At 38.4% G+C, this 19617-nt stretch overlaps 1 protein-coding gene across 4 annotated transcripts in view; it reads left to right on the top strand.

Moving 5' to 3' along the window:
- Nucleotides 1–19617, top strand: part of MYO5A (myosin VA) — a 101944-nt gene that overhangs the window by 59375 nt on the left and 22952 nt on the right. For 2 of the 4 annotated variants that reach the window (XM_032195077.1, XM_032195074.1), the window contains exons 14-28: nt 1054–1137; nt 2344–2346; nt 4519–4680; nt 4956–5053; nt 5717–5803; nt 5903–6011; nt 7162–7373; nt 8320–8476; nt 12139–12378; nt 12885–13133; nt 14257–14350; nt 15239–15387; nt 16134–16247; nt 18021–18164; nt 18927–18980. In XM_032195077.1, coding sequence (XP_032050968.1) covers nt 1054–1137; nt 2344–2346; nt 4519–4680; nt 4956–5053; nt 5717–5803; nt 5903–6011; nt 7162–7373; nt 8320–8476; nt 12139–12378; nt 12885–13133; nt 14257–14350; nt 15239–15387; nt 16134–16247; nt 18021–18164; nt 18927–18980 — 1956 coding nt within the window. Of the gene's footprint in view, nt 1–1053; nt 1138–2343; nt 2347–4518; nt 4681–4955; nt 5054–5716; nt 5804–5902; nt 6012–7161; nt 7374–8319; nt 8477–12138; nt 12379–12884; nt 13134–14256; nt 14351–15238; nt 15388–16133; nt 16248–18017; nt 18165–18926; nt 18981–19617 lie in introns of all 4 variants that reach the window. The other 2 variants (XM_032195076.1, XM_032195073.1) reach the window with 1 other exon arrangement.

Below are 19617 nucleotides of genomic sequence, written 5' to 3'. Positions count from 1 at the left end.
CTGGGAGAAAGCAGAGACCCTGCTGCCCTCTTGTGGCATTGTTTCCTGCACGAAGGACATAAATGGTACCCGAAGTAATATTCAGAGTGGGCCTCGACTTGTGGGCAGACCTTGGAGAACTCCTCCAATTTGTTTCCCCCACAGGAATTTTTTAAAATTGTTTGCAGGTTGTGGAATAGTTTCATTATGTAAGCACTGCTAAATGGCTTTTCCTTAAAGAGAGTCTACTGATGGGTATCAATCTATGCTCGGAAAGAGCAAAATTGATATAAGGGTCTACTCTTGTATTTTATAGCCCTGCACTTCTGCTGATACAAAAACAGAGTGAGACCTTTAAGGAGAGTTAGCATACTTACTTAATTAAACTAAAAAGGTGTAGACTTTTGATGATAGCTTTCTATTTTGTTCAGCCTGGAATTAGGACTGTGAAATACTAGGTTTACGTTTGAAGCTCTGACCATTCTTCGATACAGAATCTATGGCCCCCGTGATAGAGGATTGTTGTGTATTGTCACACCACACAGACTTTGTATTGTTTCTGGAAGTAATAGCCTTTCTGATTACAAATGAGGCATTTTCATAATACGTTGCAGGCAGATTTACTTACTGCCTCTCAGCTAATGAGATGAGAGATTTTGTTCTCAGTTGCACCTGGATTTCACACAATTTTGCAGCCCTGATAACTTCAGTGAAAGAGATGTTTGACACAGATTTTGATTTTTCACCTTCATGGGAACCATTCATTCATGCTCTCTTTACCATAGACATCTCTCTGCAATGAAATACACATAGTGTAATGCAATAATAGTATTAATCTCTACACGTGTTAGTTTTACAGTAAGTTTTACACTTACTGGAAAGCACTGTCTTTGAGCAAAGTCTATATTTAACAAAGATGCACTTGGGAGATGGTATTCTCAACATCCACAAGAATTATGGTTTGATGTGAATGTTACAGCTGGTAAATTCTATGCAAAAAATATTCTTATTTGATACTTTTAATACTTACTAATACTAATACTTTTTTTTTTTTGGTAAAATTACTGTTTTCAGGTGGAATATCAATGTGAAGGCTTTCTAGAAAAGAATAAAGACACAGTTTATGAAGAACAAATTAAGGTCCTCAAATCAAGTAAGGTTAGTATCAGGATTATTTTTTTCTTCCTCTGCAGTTTTGATGCCTTGAGTTAAGGGTCATATGAAATTTCTCATAAATCCAGGAAATTTTTCTCCCTGAATATTAGATCGGCCGAAGATGAACATAGTTTGTGTCACATCTACTTGTTTATCGATATGGATTTAGAAAGCCCTGTAGCCGAATTTTGCTTCAGCTAAGATTTGACTATATATATCCACTGATTTCAGTGGGTCAAAATTAACCCCTTTTTTTCCTAACATTCTATAGTAGTATAGGAAGGCTTAGCAGTTAAGCCTTTTTTAATCTGAAAACAGAAAGTCCTTGTCTACAGCTTGACAACTGAGCAGAAGATTTCTGCAGGAGAGACAAGTTCTGTTCTAGAGGTGAGATGAGAAGGGAGGGAAATCCCTAGACCCTAATGACATGAACCAGAATTTGCTTGAGCCTTGTCTTTTTGGTGTCTATGACTGATAAATAACATATGAGTAGAAATATACTGCATTAAGAAATATTATAGAACAAGCCTTCAATTGTATTGTCTGTGTTTTTTATGTCAAAAATGCTGGTTGTGCTCTTCTGAAATTTAAAGGCAATTGACTTAACGTTGCAGTCTGATGGCCCTTGGGAATTTGCTAGCTGTAATGGCCTTGGAAGCTTGGTACCAAGGACAGACTTTAAAATTACACTATCAGGAAATCCAGCACGTTCATTTTTTTTTGTTTATGTTGTGAGCAGGTTGATGAAATTAAGTGATTAAAACGCGTAGTATAAAAAAACTACAGCAGGCTTTCCACTGAGAGAAACATTGAAATGTCTTAAGTCAATTGCTTTGCCTCGGCAAGGCGCTGCAGCACCCAGGAGGCTGCTGTGTCCAGCTGCCTGCCGAGCACAGGCTGGGCCACGCAGGGGCAGCACGCTGGGCAGTGCTGCTGGGGCAGGGTGGAGGCAGCTGTAACAGCATCGTCACTGCTAGGGCAGACTTGGTATGTAAAGTCAGTTCAGTCTGAATGCTGATAAACAAGACAGTTTTCCCAATGGTAAATTTTACCAAAATGAGTGTTTTCCCCCAAACACTTAAAATATGAATGTTTCATTTTTATTTTTCAGCAGGCCCTCTTTATTAGTATTTGCTGTAGGATTATATTGCTGATTTTTATTCTTTTTTGTTGTTGCTGTTCTCTGGGTTTGCTGTACACATTCAACAGAAGGTAATTCTGAAACGAATGCATCATCTGTCATCCTGCCCATGCATGCTGTTGCTTCTAGGGGTTTGAGCATACAGCTTGAATGCTGCTTTGCTCTCCAAAGTGCATGACACACACTGCTCTTGGCAGGCACTGTAGTGTTTAGTTATATATTTTGGCCTTCTCTTTAAATCCACCCACAGTATCTATTTGAACTAGCTCAGTTTCCATGCATGTGTCATGAAAGTAGCACAATAGTCCTTAGCTTTTATGCTTGCTACTGGCATGTTGTTAAGATATTCTGTTGTGGTTCTGTATATTGAAAGACATGGTAAGATTATGTTAGCAGAATGTCTGTTAAGTCATCTGAAAAAAATTACAGGGTAAAAATGCTTGCTTGTTTTCTACCATGTGAATTGTCTGCCCTTTGATCAGTGTTTTCTCTCTTTTTGAACACTCCTTGTGTTCTGCAAAACAAAGAAAAGAGATAAGATAGGAAAAACCCAACCCAGACCAGAATATAAATGCCTCCACAGTGTGGATCTGCTCAGCCATGCTCTGCTGTTGACCTCTGTTGCAGAAGGCAGTTGTACCTTTCTTCTGTATGCAATAACTGTGGCAGCATCTATGAAAATGGTAACTTTGAAATGTACTTGCCCATATTTACAGGTGGGCTTTCACAGGGTTGGAAAGAGGGAAGGAATGAGACTTACGTGCTTGATAGCTTAGAAAAGCTCATCCATCCCCAAACCAGACACTGGGGACCTTTTCCCCCCCCTGCACCCGTGTTGTGTTAGAGCATCAGCAGTTTCAGACAAAGCATATTGCATTCAAATAAGTTTCTGTATGGAATTAAAGGACTTGGCTGTGTACCTCAGATAGCTGCACACACAGCTTCCCTCCCTCTGACTGCAGGCAGCTGCATGAGGTGGTGGCGGCCTGGTTATCCTAAACTATTTGTTGAGTCAGTGGAAGGAGATGGGCTAAATCACCCTCTGGAGATGTCATTCTCCCACCTGCCACAGAGGTAATCTAAGGTGACTGCTCCTGACCTGGCAGACTCAGGTGAGATAAAGCTGAGCTGCAATACTCCTCTTTTAGTTCAGGGATTTAGGATATCTCCATAGCATTCATACTCATTATATTAAGCTGAAGTGCTGTGCTAGATGCTACTGAGAAACATTTGATGCCTTCTGCTAGCCCATCTGGCACAATCACAAAGCACAAATACCATTTTGTTGCCCAGCATGTTTCATTGGCTATCATTCATGCTCACTAAGTTTTATAAGGCAAAAACAATTTTTTTTATTTTTTAGGTTGTACTTAGCCCAAGCACTTTCTAGTACTGAAAATTGAATGCCTCCTATCTCTTGGGAGAAAATGCACAGATGCTAGATTAAAGATTATTCATTGACAGCTAGAGACGCTCGGATATTCTTTCTTTTACAATGCTTCTGAAGAGATAAAAATTTTTGGTAGAAAGACCTGATGGTATTATTTTTAGTTATAAGTTACTTCAAAGCAGCTATTATGTATGGGTGTATCTTATAGTCATTAGAGAAAGGGAACCAGAAGCTCTGAATGATGTTTGGAAAGATTGGTCAGGTTTTTCTTCTGCTCCCACTGGTCTGAGAGTAGCTCTTCAGTTACATGAATTTGGCTGTTATTTTTTTTTATTATTATATTTAATTTATAGTTTTTTTTTTTTATAGTTCCTCTTTTAAGTTTGTTATTTCAATTTAGATTGATAAAGGAGGAACATTTTTTTGTTGCCTTTTGGGTTATTCAGTGTCCTAGATATTTCTCAATCATTTACAGGAATCTTACGCACCACTGGAATATGAAAGGACCCTGTTGTTTCCTTCCTGCATCAAAGCAGCCAGATAATTGCAACTGGTACTTATGAAACTGCTGTCAGTATCTAGCATTTTCACATGGAAGCTATTGCTGCTCTATGAAAAAATACTTAAATCAGAATTTTGTTGTCAGAAGGAGACTCACGGATCAAAACCACAAAGTTTTTAGTGTTATCCTGGCCCACTCACTACGCTACTAGCTTGAATGAATGCTCTTTTACATTTTTTGTCCCTATTATTGCTATGTGAAGTTGAAGAAAAAAACTGAGCCTGGATTGTAACCACCTTAAACACGAATGGGTGCCATCACTTACTAGGTATTTTTTTCTGCTCTTACCAGTTTAAGCTGCTACCAGAGTTATTCCAGGATGAGGAGAAGGTGCTCAGTCCCACATCAGCAACCCCTTCAGGCCGTGTGCCATTGTCTCGAACTGCTGTAAAACCAGCCAAGGCCAGGCCAGGGCAAACCAGCAAGGAACATAAGAAAACTGTGGGGCATCAGGTGAGTTTGAAGATGCAGATTTAAAAGTAATGTTTCTGAATTTTACTCCCATAAAGCCTAACATTTAGACATCTCACTGTAATACAGTTAACCTGAAGATGGTACCTGAAACTAAAACCTGTTGCCATAACAAAAACAAGTTGGTGTTGTGTTTACTACCAAGAACGTTATTACAAGTTAGCATGTATACCTGAACCTGCTTCCTAAGATTATTTCAAATGTGACTGAGATTCCTGAGGTTATTCCCTGATGTTTCTCCCTTCTTTTTCAAAAAGTTCCGAAACTCTCTTCATCTGCTGATGGAAACCCTGAACGCTACAACTCCACACTACGTGCGCTGTATTAAACCTAATGACTTCAAGTTTCCATTCACGTAAGCTGTTTCTTATATGGTTTTATAGGCCTTTGAAAGAAGGGAATTGCACAAGGGCTCACAGAATTGAGGCTCTGCTAAACATTGCTCACTCAGAAATGAAGTGGTGTGTTTCACTTCTGTTGTTATGTACTCATTGTGCATTACTATGTGTACTTACAGCAGGAGATGTTTTGGGTTGAGTGGAGGGAGAAGTACTTTATGAGCATTTTCTGTTGTGTGATAATATATGAGAAAAAATACCTGCAATTTCATGTTTAGCTGTTTTGAATTTGACTGACAATATATGTAACAGCTGATGGAACTTGCTTTTGCAGATTCCATTGTTTCCTTATTTTCAGGTATTTCTTACCTTTTTTATTTTTCATATATGAACTTGCTTAGAACTTTTTTCAAGTGTCTGCTTAACATCTGAGCTCACAAAGACCTCCATGACCACGAGTATCAGGCAGACTGGTGAGAAGTGGGATGGGTCAAGATAAGCATTTGGAGCAGCTGATGGGCTCAGGCCAGAATTCCCCAGTCAAAATGTCATCTGTTATTGCTGAGTTGTGGAAGCACTGCCTGGACTTCCTATCCAATCGTCATGTCTCACAGATCCAAAGGGACCATGTAAGACAAGACTAACCTCACGCTCAAAGGCTTTTTTTTATTCCTACATAGATTTGATGAAAAGCGGGCAGTGCAGCAGCTGAGAGCTTGTGGTGTCCTGGAGACCATCCGAATCAGTGCAGCTGGGTTTCCCTCAAGGTGTGTTTGTTGCTTTTTAGATTGCTTTCATTTACAGCTGTTCTTCTTAAGAGAGTTGTTCATTGTGTAGACTGACACTATCTCTGTTTTATGGAACAGGTGGACATACCAAGAGTTCTTCAGCCGTTACCGTGTTCTGATGAAGCAGAGAGATGTTCTTGGTGATCGAAAGCAGACATGTAAAAATGTCCTGGAGAAGCTAATTCTGGTACTAGACGTAGTGCTTAAAGCATTTGGAATTTGAAGGAATAAAGATAGGTCTCCTCACTCAGTGCTATCAGCCTTTGTGATACCTCAACAGCCCCTTGCTTTACCTCCTTCCTTCTGTCATAGCTCTATATTTCCCTACATTACATGTCCTATGACATCAACACAGCCAAGTTGCACCCAGACTGATGGGATTTCTTAAGGATCAATGAGCAGTGGAGGAAAGCAGCCTCCAAAGAGACAATTCTAAGTATTTCTCAAATAGAAGGTGGTTAATCATGACTTACTCAGACATACAAGTTAGTAAGAGAAAGAGAGAATGTTTATAAAGATACAAAAGCAAGAAAATTTTTCTTGCTGAAGTGCAGCTCTAGCAGTAGGAAGTTTTTGGAAAGAAGAAAAATAAATACTCTTCAGGCAGGTTGGAGCTTGGCTTTCTAAACTCTTAACTAAAATCTTCTGGTTTGTGTGCGCACACAAAATCTTAACGTATCCTAAGCTGAAGCTCTTTGCCATTCATTTCAACTTGATATCAATAAATCAACAAAATTAATCTTTTTTTAATCATACCTTTGTATACTCTTAAAGTTTCTCTCCAAGGAGTACTACAGCCATACAAAGATAAAAATACTATTCTCTTTTTGTTTTAGTTCTGAAATTTCAGATGTGTGTGAGCAGCATAGGTATGTTTTGTTTTGGCTTAGTTCTGGTGGCAGTGAATGAGGAGTACATATTTGGAGCCTGAGCTGTTTCCTTTCTGCTGTGTAATACAGTTGAAGATGGACCACTGGGAGGGGCCATGTACTATTTAAGCAAGAAATTACAAATGTGCAGTATTGTTTTCATCCTCTGGGCCTCTTTTTCACCTCTTACAGCCTTCCATGTCTTGTAGACTTCGGTGTTCTTGTTTAAGCAAATACCTTATGTTAGTCCTTTAGGCCCTACTTGTGGCCTTACTGTATTAATTTGTTAACAGAATCATATAAAGAAACTCCCTTCCTCCACTAGCCTATATAAGTCTAGATTTACCTGTAGTATTACACAGTTAAATTTACCTCTTTACTAACTGTACTTAAATTTAGCCTTCATGCCTTTTTTAATCCACTAACATTTAATGCTGTAACTGATCATCTTTTTACCTTTGAAAATAGGACAAGGATAAGTACCAGTTTGGTAAGACAAAAATATTTTTTCGGGCTGGTCAAGTAGCCTACCTGGAAAAAATAAGGGCAGATAAGTTGAGAGCTGCTTGTATCCGCATCCAAAAGACAATCCGAGGCTGGCTGATGAGAAAGAAGTACGTGCGTATGAGGAAGGCTGCCATCACCATTCAGAGATATGTCAGAGGGTATCAAGCACGATGGTAAGCAGCACTCTTGGGAAAATCCACGCTAGCCTTGATTCAGATCCCTTTAAGTAGGACATTTAAATGTGATACATTTGCTCTCTCCTTCCTATGCTGGCTGAGAGGAAACGATTTTCCAGGGAAATTAAGGAAATTGAATATAATGAGTGTGTCTGTCCTGCCTGTTTTTGACCTTCATAAGAAGATGGTAGCACCCCAGCCAGATGGTGGTTAGAACAGTATGTTGTTAGTGGGAGCAGAGTAAAAGTAATACTAGGAGATATGGCTGCAGGTGAGGTAAAGCAGGACTTCTGGTTGAATTGTTATTGCCCAGCTTCCACATGCACTCGTAACTGGGTCTGTCTGTCCTGCTGGAGAAGCTATTTGTCATCCAGGGTGCAGCTGTGAAGGGAGATACATCAGCCAGAGTCATTTGTTTGGGTTTACACCTGAGGAATGGCTCTTCATAAGCCAGAAAAAAGAGTAGGAGTGAAGGTAGCATCATTCAAAGACAAGGTGGTTATGGAGACTGTAAAAAATTTACTTTGGGAGAGAGGCTTATGTCAAGATGCTTTGTAATTTTCTTGCTGAGAAGACTGAGTATGAGCAACCATTTTCTCTATGTTGAGGTGAGGAGAGGAAGTCTGGAAGTGGAAATAGTTGTAAAGCTGAAGAAACGGTGATGAGAAATGAAGCCGAATTTATTTTGTCAGTTCAATAGCACAGTTTTTAGAAGAAGTGAAAACATTTTGTGGAAAACCTTGCAAGATTTCTGTTCATTTGTCATTCTGTAATAGTGCCATAGGGTTGAATAGCAAGTACATATGCAGTACTACTGACAACACTAGGAAGAAAGTGAAGTAGAATATATAGCTCTTAAGAGAGAGTAAAGTTAAAGGATGTAAAAATAGTATTCAAATGTTGGAAACTAATTACAGGTATTACTGTAATGTTTCTTGTATAGCTATGCCAAGTTCCTACGGAGAACACGAGCCGCCATCACTATTCAGAAGTTCCAGCGTATGTATGTGGTCCGGAAAAGATACCAATGCATGCGAGATGCTACTATTGCTCTTCAGGCTCTCTTAAGAGGTTACATGGCCAGGAACAAGTACCAAATGGTAAGAAATCATAGTGTTTTACCTCTTCACTCTAACTTTATTTCCACATACCTTCGGGATGAAGCTGCTCTGTGGTGTTCACTTGGGAGTCTGAAATGTGTGTGTGTGCTGTTATGCATAGTGCTCAAACAAAATATCACAGTGTGGATGGAAAGGCAGCACCTGGAAATTAGAAAAATCTGATACTGCAATCAATGACCTAGTCATTTTAGAGGTATTCACATTGTCATCTAATATGCATACGTAGGCTTCCCATGCAGTCAGTGGAGTATCTTACAGGGATTTACAGGCTTACTCTTCAGAAAACTTATTCATTACATAGAATATTACATTCACTGTAATAGAATATCACATTCATTATATATTTGCATTCATTACATAGAATATAGAGGCACTTAAAATAAATATTGAAAATAAACTAGTGTGGATATGTCTCCGTGAGTCCAAATCAGTATTGCTCACATCAATATATATATGATGCAGTATCCTATCCCATCTCTAATTTCAGAGAATTTGTGAAATTATGTCAGAGTTAAGAGAAAATACTGAAGGACATGACTATTAGCTTGGAGATACCCACAAAAATAGGAAATTAAAACTTTAGCATGTTCTTGGTTTTTATATATTGATGTTGGTTTTGTTTTGGAGATAAATTGCTATGACCCTGTTCAAGTGATACTGGTGACATTTTTCTGACTATGCTTGATAAAAAATAAAAAATAAAATCCTTTTGAGAAATTAGAATTTTCTCTTTGGTGGTTACAGGGCTGGAAACAGAATTATGATTAAAATGTTTTGATTACAAAATGCCAGCATTTCTGACAATTCACTTCTATGGGCGAATTGTTTTAACTAGGCTCAAAAGCCAGCCTGTTTTTCATTGAAAAGTTACCCAAGAGTTCTATTTTTTCCTAAGCAGCCACATAGCAAAAATATAAAACTGAAGGCTAACTAGTGCTTATGTTGCACACATTTTTCTTATATTCGAAGTTTTGTATATTTTTCATTTGTATTCAAGTTGCCTACATAGTCACATGCTCACGTCTAAATTATATCATCCTGTTATATACTAACCAGGATGTTTGAAAACAAGCGTTCCGTGATCAAAATTTTTGACTAGTAAGTTCTGTTCACTGTGCTTGACTCGACTGTTTTTAGTGCAAGTATTTATTATTAGAATTTTTAGCATTTTCAGTGTTAGAAACCGTATTTTATGTTGCTGAATAGTCAGATATGTTTTCAACAGTGACCTGATGCTGGTAGATGTGACAGTGAGACACAGGTTGCAGCAAAATACAGACTAAAGGCCACCCTTAGGAAAATGGTAGCTGGTTCAGTATGCCTGAAGATATTCTTGTGAGTGATAGACACCGCATCTGTCCTGTAGTGCAATGCTATTTAAATCTGTTTTATTCCTTTTAATAGAGATGGCGGATTTCTGGAGGTATCATTGTTAAGAAGTGGTTGGACTTGCCTGTCAGGGAATGTCCCCTTAGAGCAGTGAATTGCTCACCATAGTAAAACACAAAGTTCATAACATGGATGGAAAGTGCATGATGTGTGTCTGACGTGTTGTGTAGACATTGTCCTCACAAGGTGGAATTTCATTAAGGCTGAGACACAGAGACAGAAGCACAAGCTCTGTGCCATGCGAAGATAAACATGGCTGTTCTGAGGTTCCTGCTGATTGCAGATGAGTGAAACTGAAAGGTTGTACTATGACTGCACCCTTGGGCTGAGCTGTGACTCTGTAAGTAATATATGGTACACGTGTTGTTCGTTAGGATTGTGAAAGGTAGCTGTTGTTGTTTTTATAACAGAGGACAGGGGTTGGAGGTCACATGACTAGCACAGGGAATTTTAAATGGTTGAATCATCTATTTCACGCATTCCGGGGAAAGCTTCTGCCCGAGACTTTGTGATGTGCTTGTCAGTTTAAGAAGGAATTCAGTTCCTTCACAGCTTTTCTATTAAGTTCTCCTGGAAAATACCTGATAAATTAAGCAACTTTTCTGATACTCTCACCTTACGTTGGACTGTACCATTTCATCACTGGATTACATGGGTGTGAGAATTCAGTGGCAGATGAAGACCATCCCTGCACAATGGAGGTATTCAGTGTGACTCGTTGCTTCCAAGCTTGAGGTGAAAATGTTGAAAGCTGGTTGTATTTTAGTTGTTAAGGCATCCACAGGTAATGTGAAGGACTATTTCAGGAAACATGTAAGGAGGAGGCAGGAATGCTAATTGTGTGACACGCAGTCAGAAGGACTTTGGCATTTAACCTTGCTGTACTTTCAAGAGATGTACTTCCTTACCTAGGTGTGCTTTTTAGTCAAGTGCTGATGTTTCAAGTCTTTGTTTTTTCTTTAAAAAAGAATGTGAAGGGAGTATATCTAAAAATGTTGTGTTCTGCTAGTGCCCCTTTTAAATTCAATGATCTGAAAATGTAACTTTTCTAACACATTTCAGTTCATTTGCTAAACAGTATGAAAGAAAATAAAAGATTATTGCACTACTAGTTTGTTTTATTAGCTTTACGGTAAATCCATGTAACTATGTAACTATCAAATCCAATAAGTAATACAAAATCTTAAGTAGTTTTGCTCTTCAGAATAAACTGTTCAATTTGCAGAAGCAATTTTTTTTATTATTTTTTTTTTTTAAGTGAACTCTAAAGTTCTCAGAGTCCTGGAAGCCTTGTGGTTTTGGGCAGGCTCTCCCAGCCTAGCTGTGATCTGCTGGTAGTCAGGTGCTCCAGACCTGGTAGATCTCTGATTGAATCCATGGGTGAAGGATCCAAAAACACATAGAATCTTCAGAGTGGAAATCTCTGGCTGACACATTGATAATGGTTACTGACATTCTTGATTGTTTTTCATTAAAAGTGATTTTTTAAAAATAGTTACTACTAATTCATTGGTTTTTTACAACTCAAAGCTATGATTAAAATTTCTGCCATTAAATGAGTTGGAATTAAAACAGTATAAAATTTCTGATTAGAATAAATAGAGAAAGAAGTATTTTTCCATGCTGGCAAATATAAGAAAAGGCCATAAAAGCAAACAAACAAACAAACAAAAGCTTACTGGAACTTTTAGTTTAGTCAGCTAGTCTATTGTATTGCTGTTATTAGGAGCTGCTGTAATATACTCTGAGTTATAGTGTGTAATAGCTGCATTATATATCAAGCATAGTGAGTTTTAAACTGTATATTGATAAATTCTGTGCTGCATATGTCAATGCTTCCAGGAAGTTTAAAAGAGGAAGCAAAAAAAAAAATTATAGTCATCTGGATTCTATTTGTAATCGTGTCAACAGGTACCATGTATTTTTGTAATTACCTTGATCTGACTTCAACACAAAGGAATGCCTGGTTCTTCAACATGTCTCCAGTTCTTTCTTTCTTCTCATGTTTTAAATTTCATTTCTTTTTCATTTTATTGCCTTTTATCTTCTTTATTCCAATCTTCTTTTACTCTTCTGTTTTTTAAAAATTCATTCCATATTCATTTCTTTTACTATTCATCATTAGTTTCTCTTTTCAGACTAAGGTGTCTCTAAATACATCATCTTTACACCTCTCATTATGGAGTCTATTTAACTGAGCAGGTGTCGTTTCTAACCCTAATACCCCTTGTGGTGTTTTTCCTTAACTGTAGATGCTTCGAGAGCACAAGTCTATTATTATTCAGAAACATGTAAGAGGCTGGCTGGCTCGTGTGCACTACCGTAGGACCTTGAAGGCAATTGTTTACTTGCAATGCTGTTACCGGCGCATGATGGCAAAGAGAGAGCTAAAGAAACTGAAGATAGAAGCTCGTTCTGTGGAACGCTACAAGAAACTTCACATTGGCTTGGAGAACAAGATCATGCAGCTGCAGCGAAAAATTGATGAGCAGGTAAAGCTCAGGGAAAGCGTTGGGAAGTCTTGTATTTTCTTCAGTAGCACTGTGGGCAAGCATTGAAAAATACACTGAATTTTCATTGCGAGGCATCAGTTCTCTTCTCTGCTGAAGAACACTGATAGAAGAGAAAGGTAACCACACTAGAAATGAAACTGCAGAGCATTCATTTGTATCTCTCAGAAGCAATGAGAGAAAACATCTGTTCCCTTAACTTCAGTATTTCATATGAAGCACTTTATTTGCTCAGTTTAAGGGGAAGGTGAGATGATCCTTTTTAGTGTCTTTGATTTTTGTTTGGGATGTTAATGTGTAGGCTTAGAGACTGGACTGTTCTGTCACCCCTTTAAGCAATTCTCCTGCAAAAACAGGCTGAAGCTTTTTTGGAGTGGGGAAACTGCTCTTTTGTTCCCCTGTCTGGGTATATTTTGTAGGCAACTAGAAAGCTCCCTTAAACCAGAACTTCTCCAACTGCTGCTATGTCTCTGTTGTGTTTTGCAAAGAACAAAGAGTACAAATCTCTGCTGGAGAAACTGAACAGCCTGGAGATTACGTACAGTACGGAGACAGAGAGACTTCGGAGTGATGTGGAGAGGCTTCGGATGAGCGAGGAAGAGGCTAAGAATGCAACCAACCGTGTTCTCAGCCTTCAGGAGGAGATCGCTAAGCTCCGGAAGGAGCTGCACCAGACTCAGTCTGAGAAGAAGACCATTGAGGAATGGGCAGACAAATACAAACATGAAACTGAGCAGGCAAGTATGCAGTCCCCAGGTACATGAGCTGATTTACAGAGGCCTGGTGTCCACTCAGGTTTTGCCCAGACTTAACTGCTTCAGTTGTGTAGCTGTTACTTTTACAGTATTTTTATGGAATGCTATACCAGTACAACACTAAATAGGCTTGGTACTTAAATAACTGCACCCATGCTAGAAGAATATAGTAAATATATATTGCATGTAAACATATGTATTTAGTATATTCAGATTTTTATATTGAAAGTATTTGCAAAATTAAATACCCAAACACGCTCAATTAGTCCAATACAGCATATTCATACCAATAAATCATTTTACCTGCCTGAAGAGCATAATTGTATAGATGTCAGAAATCTGTCCCCTGTGCAGAATTCAATGGTACCTACTTATATTCGGTCTAATTTAAATAATTAGCCTACTAAGCACTCTGTGCAGACAATCTAGTTCAGCAGGTTTTGACTAGCCCCTTATCTTTGCTTTAACCGTGAATATTTAAAACGAATTGTTCCCTGTCACAGTTACTTGCTGATATGGTACAAATTCTAAATATTGGACGAGCTATTCTATTGTTATGTGATCCTGCAGTGAAGCGCTTCAAGATTAGATGAATATAAGGAAAAACTATTAATTGATGAAGCGAAGTGAATGTGTAATATCCATAAACAGAAACAAATAAGTAACTGGCAGACCTGGGCACAGTTAAAGTGGGACAACTTTTGGGTGGAGGCAGGATTTTAGATTACGGTGTTACCAAATGCAATGGAATGTACAACAGAACTACCAAACTTGTTCCTGTTTTGGGAATATATTTATTTTAGAAACAAACTACATCTTTGTGACTTCACTGGAAAACGTTATGGCACAGTGGATGTGTTTAGGGCAGTTTTGGTATCTGATCAGAAATAGGGCAAATGCAGAACATAGGAGAGAATCTGCAGTGGGATATATTTAAGAAAGTAATTTCAGAAATGAAGATGTCATAACTTAGCTCACTGATTTCATTCTCCAAGGAACCACTAAAAGTCTAAGTATTTGAACTCTTATAACAACTCTGTAGTTTCTTTTGGAGTTGTTGAAGATTAACTGCATTCTGAGTCAAATATTTTTATTATTTTTGTAGCTGGTATCGGAACTGAAAGATCAGAATACATTACTGAAAACAGAAAAGGAGGAGCTGAACCGCCGCATCCACGACCAGGCAAAAGAGATAACAGGTTGGTGCTGTTCTCTTTACTTGGATTTTGTACTTCGTGTTACTTTGTAAAGCTGTGCTCTACTGTCTGTGTTTGGCTGATCTGCCAATTACTATTAATGAGCTATACAAAATAGACTTTATACTCCTTATTAGTTTAATGGTTTTGTTACTTTGTTTTAAGAATTCACATGCATCAAAATTATTTACTATTTGAGTTTCTGCAAAGTCCTAAGAGTTTGGGGTCTTTTTGGTTGAGGGTTCCTGCTGAAAAGTTTTACTTTGTAAAAGAAGGTCTGATATTTAATACAACAAATTTACTGCAGCACGGTTTTCCAGTGTGGTTTACAAATTGTAAACACAAATATTGTACTTCATGTGTAGGAAGACACTTTGGTGCCTGGTGCTTACCTCTTCAGAGAGGTGCAAGTATGAGCCAGAATGTCTGAGTCCTGTCAGCTGCTGTGGCAACTGCCACTTCCATTGTGTGGGCAGCAGCCAGAAAGACCACAGCTCTAGGTGTTAGGGCTGTGACAGGGACAACTGCGTTGAGGAGGGGTTAGTGTGCTTGCGGCATAGAGCATCTCATGTTTTGCTTCTTACATAATAAAACATTGGGCTAGTGTCCATTTTTCCTCCCTCCTGGAACTGCTAATGCAAGCCCATAGCAGAATAACTACCTTGAGGGAGTGCCCCCATTCTGTGCTTACCACAATAATTCTTTGGTCCTTTCATATATTTGGCTTGATCAGTGCCTGCGGAAGCACTAATACCACCAACCAGTTTCACAGAGTGGAATGCATTCAGCATGTGTTCTGCTGCAGACACGTGTCCTGTACCTACAGGATGGATGCACTGCATGGTAGGTAGAACTAGAGTTCTCACTTTGGATTCCTGTTCTCCATGGCAGAGGCAATGGAAAAGAAGCTAGTGGAGGAAACGAAACAGCTGGAGCTAGATCTGAATGATGAAAGGTTACGGTATCAGAACCTGCTAAATGAGTTCAGCCGCTTAGAGGAGCGGTATGATGATCTCAAGGATGAAATGAACTTAATGGCGGTAAGTGGCTAAATATCTGAGAAATCAAAAGCTGTTCACGAATATATGCAGGTAGAATTGAGTGGTATAATTTAGTAATTGATTCTGCTCTCAGCTGTGTGGTTGTTACCTGTATCTGAAAACAGAATTTGTTCTTTTAGACATTGATCAATTACTTCAGCTCAGCTGAAGCAAACACATTTAAAAATTTTGGTTGATTATTTTTTTATTTTCAGTTTTGTGGAAGAAGCCTAATTTTCTGTTGTGACTTTACTAATGGTAATGCACATGCCATCTGCCCTTACTTTGCCCTGAAGTTATTCACATGTGTTAGGGTTATTTGTGCAACATTCAGCCAGTATTAAATTTTAGGTAGTTCCAGAAATATGATATGTTAGGGGGAAAAAATATTCCTCACTGCAACATCTGGAAATTTAGAGAATTGCTGCCTGTGCTTTTCTACCTTGCTTGCACCTTTCCTATAAAGTGAGCCTTTCTTTCCCAAGAAGTGCTGTATTGCTGCTTGATTCTGCTTTCTGCAGGAATACTTGCTACTACAGGATCTGACCCATCTCCATAAATTTGATTGTGATCTACGTCTCACAGGCTTTAGATGACACGAGAGACCAGAATCAAAAACTTTTTCTTATAAATTGTGATAGCTCTGGAATAACACTGAAAATATTACAAGCTAACTTGTAAGTTATGAAGAAACAGTCACAGGCAAAAGCATATAGCAGTATTGATTTGTTTCATTTGCACTCCAGAGCATCCCCAAGCCTGGACACAAAAGAACGGATTCGACTCACAGTAGCAATGAATCTGAATATACTTTTAGCTCTGAGATCACAGAAGCAGAAGACTTACCACTGAGGATGGAGGTAATGTTTTAAAAAAAATAGAAACAGCAATAACAAAACAAACAAAAACCACAGCTTTTCATTGATCAGTGGCTGAGCTCACTCGGAGAATGTACTTTCCCTTGGCATATGCAGTAATACAAATCCCAGATTATTTTAAAATATTCAGAAATATGAGTCTCTTTAATGGGTAATAATCATGAATAACTGCAGTGCAACTCCAAGCCATTCTCGGTATGTTCCAAGATAAGTCCTCGCTTTGTCCCTTCTCAGTCCCACAGGAGTGAGACTACGAAAACAGCAGTGAGCTGTCAAGTTTGTGGTCTATGCTTGGCAGTTGGCAGGTGCAAAGCTTTTCCTGTGCCTACTAGAGATTTTCTTAACTGAGCAATCCCACAACTCACTCCATTTGCCCTCTGTCTAGGTTAGTTATCTCCACAATTGGTTTTACAGGCTGTTGTTACTGTTTCTGAAAGCTTCCACAGAAAGTGATTTTCTACAAGTGATGCAAGTACCATGACAAATTCATGCTGACACTGTTCTGAGCAGAGGCTTTCAGAGTTTGCCTTCCCACTTATTTCACTTTGCAGAATTGTTTCAGAAAGGTGCTCCTATCTTTATGGACAGTCAGGAAAAAGGCAGTGCAACTTCATGCGATTGGATCTCACATACGAGCCAAAAGTCATCTTTTCCTTTGGCTAATAGACATAATTAATTGTTGTTCTAGAGCCAGTTTTGTTTTTTTGAATGTAATTTTTTTTTTTATAAAAAAAAAAAAGGTAACACAGGAATGTAAATAAACGCAGCACTAGGAAAATTAAATTGTATTCATTTAACCCCTTAAAATTTCAAACTCCAGTATGATTCTAGATTAATAATACGGATTAATGACAAAACCATACCAAAAGGTAGAGACTGTCTCATTATAAAACAATAAAGCTAGAAGCTCAAAGTCCATTTTCTTTTTCCTGAGCTGTTGGTATAGTTTATGAGTCTTTCCCTCAACAGGAAGATGAAGTGGAAATGACTGTGCTTGCTTAACTGCTACAGTCATTATTATTAATTTTCTAGTTGCCTTTCTAGGCTTCAAAATTTTATGGTGCACTTCATAGAGAGTGCTTTAATCTTCTTGCTACATAAAGTACAAAATGGCTGACGAACAATTTCTGATGCATCTTCAGGTTACAAATGCTGGTCCTTGCCCAGAAAATAGCAAGAAAGCTAGTGTACTAGTCCCAGAACAGGCCCTTTAATTAGCATAATAAAAGGAAAAAGGCATAAAATATATCTTCTAGAACCTTTTTGTGTCACATCCCACTAAATTACCCTGGTTAATCAAGGATCTAAATCTACACTCACAGAGAGAGTTCTCTGTATCTGAAGAATTTACTGGAGGTATAATTTAAAATGTGGAAAAAAGGAAAAGTGCCTGCTTACGTTTGCTTTCCTAGTGAGTCTAACCACAGACTTTTTTTTCTCCTTCCCCCCTCCAAACAAGTAAGAATAAAAGGTATGCTTAATTGTAGACCTCCTGTCTGCTAGGTTGTCTCTAGTGCTTTCTTTCGCTAGGCTTTAGGCTTAGATATGTTTTATGCTAGTAGATCCTTCTTTTGAAATAGCGTTCTGACAGCTGATGAAACATTTTAGATGCCAGTAGTGAACTATCAAAATCAAGTAACATTTCTATGTGCCTTTCTTTTCCCCAGTCTGTTTCCCTTCTTTACTCACAGTAGTGCTTCCTTTTGCTGTGGAAGTGGAATACTTCTTGACTTTCTTCTGTTCTTTCTAAAGCAGGAACCAAGTGAGAAAAAGGCACCATTGGACATGTCTCTGTTCCTCAAGCTGCAGAAACGGGTTACAGAGCTGGAGCAAGAAAAGCAATCCCTGCAAGATGAACTGGACAGAAAGGAAGAACAGGCTCTTCGTGCTAAAGCTAAGGTGGACTCCTTCTAGCTGATCAAATGCTGACTCTAGCGTATCCCTTCTTGTGAAATATCAGCTGTGTAACTGCTGACTGGCTTTAACTAAATCTGTATCTTCCCCTAGTACTTGCTGTATTTTCCACAAGTTTTATGCTAGGGACTGATGATTTACTTTTTGAAGGTTCCTGAGATCCTATGATAGAAGTTAGCAGGAACCAAAAGCACTTGGGACTTTTTTTTTTTAATAAAAAGTCTGGTTTTATTAAAGAATAGCATTATAGCACTTTTCTTAAACACTGGAGAGAATAAATGTTACTTTTAAGCAGAGAAAGAAATGCTTGCAGGCAGAGTAAGTGTTTCAGTCAGGATGCAGAACCAAAATGCTTGCTTACAAGACTTTATTTGAAGTTCTCCTCTGATTTGGCCTCTATTTATGAAAATATTAAACCAATTTTGGTGGTTGTTTCTTGTTCCTTTCCAGCTAGTGGATATCTTGAGCATCCTGGCACTCATCCTGTTCCATTTTACTACCAATGACAGTATCATGATTTGTACGTGATTTTATTTACATTAACCAATTAACTGTCACAAACCCATAAATAAGTGAGACAATGCCAGTATTCAACTTAAAGTACTCACGAGTACCAGGAGGAGTATTTTCGAGTTTTGTAGGAAAATAATTTCAGCTCCTTTTCATTTTTCTGCTTCAACTATATTAATGAACAGAAAGGATTGTTTGTGTGTTTGTTTTCTCACTCTTGTCTATGTTATATCACAGGAGGAGGAAAGGCCTCCAATAAGAGGTGCGGAGTTGGAGTATGAGTCACTCAAGGTAAATATAAAAAGGAGTTTTCTGTTACTTTCTAGTGAGAATATTGCCAGCAATTCTATTTGCTGGCATAGCATATTGCGTCGGCCTCACTGTTTCAGCATATTAGCAGGAAAAACTGGAACAAAAATTTCTCAGCTAGTGTTTTATTGTATGGTTGCCCTTTTTGAAGTATAGGATGTGTGGCTGGGGCTGCAAAACAAAAAGATCACCCTAAAACAGGGGTATTTCACTTTGAAATAGTTAGCACAACTTGCAAGTTAATTTGCGCAAAAATAGTGATGTGATTCCAAGCACATTATTTAAATTTATGCATACTTTAGATCACTAAAAATACAAGTATTTCCTAATAACTCTGAATGATGCAGAATCTTCTTAGCCTGCTGTCCGCTGTTTGTTGGGAGCTTTACTTTGTTGTTGCTGTTAAAGGAAGAATAGGGGGAAAATAGTAATTGTTTTTCCTTCAAATGTGTATGATTCATGTATATGAGTTCTGATTTTGCACTTGAGACAAAAGGTAGCCCTATCAGTGAAATCCTCTCAGGCATGCTATTCACAGTCGTCAGGAGGCTGGGGACAGGGGAGAGATTGACTGGTGTGTTACAGTTACTCGATTTTTACCATGCTGCTGGGTGATGGG

The sequence above is a fragment of the Aythya fuligula genome, chromosome 11, assembly GCF_009819795.1.
Source record: "Aythya fuligula isolate bAytFul2 chromosome 11, bAytFul2.pri, whole genome shotgun sequence".
NCBI classification, from domain to species: Eukaryota; Metazoa; Chordata; class Aves; order Anseriformes; family Anatidae; genus Aythya; species Aythya fuligula.
The sequence above is the reverse complement of the archived record's forward strand: the minus strand, read 5'-3'. Positions and strand labels throughout refer to the sequence as shown.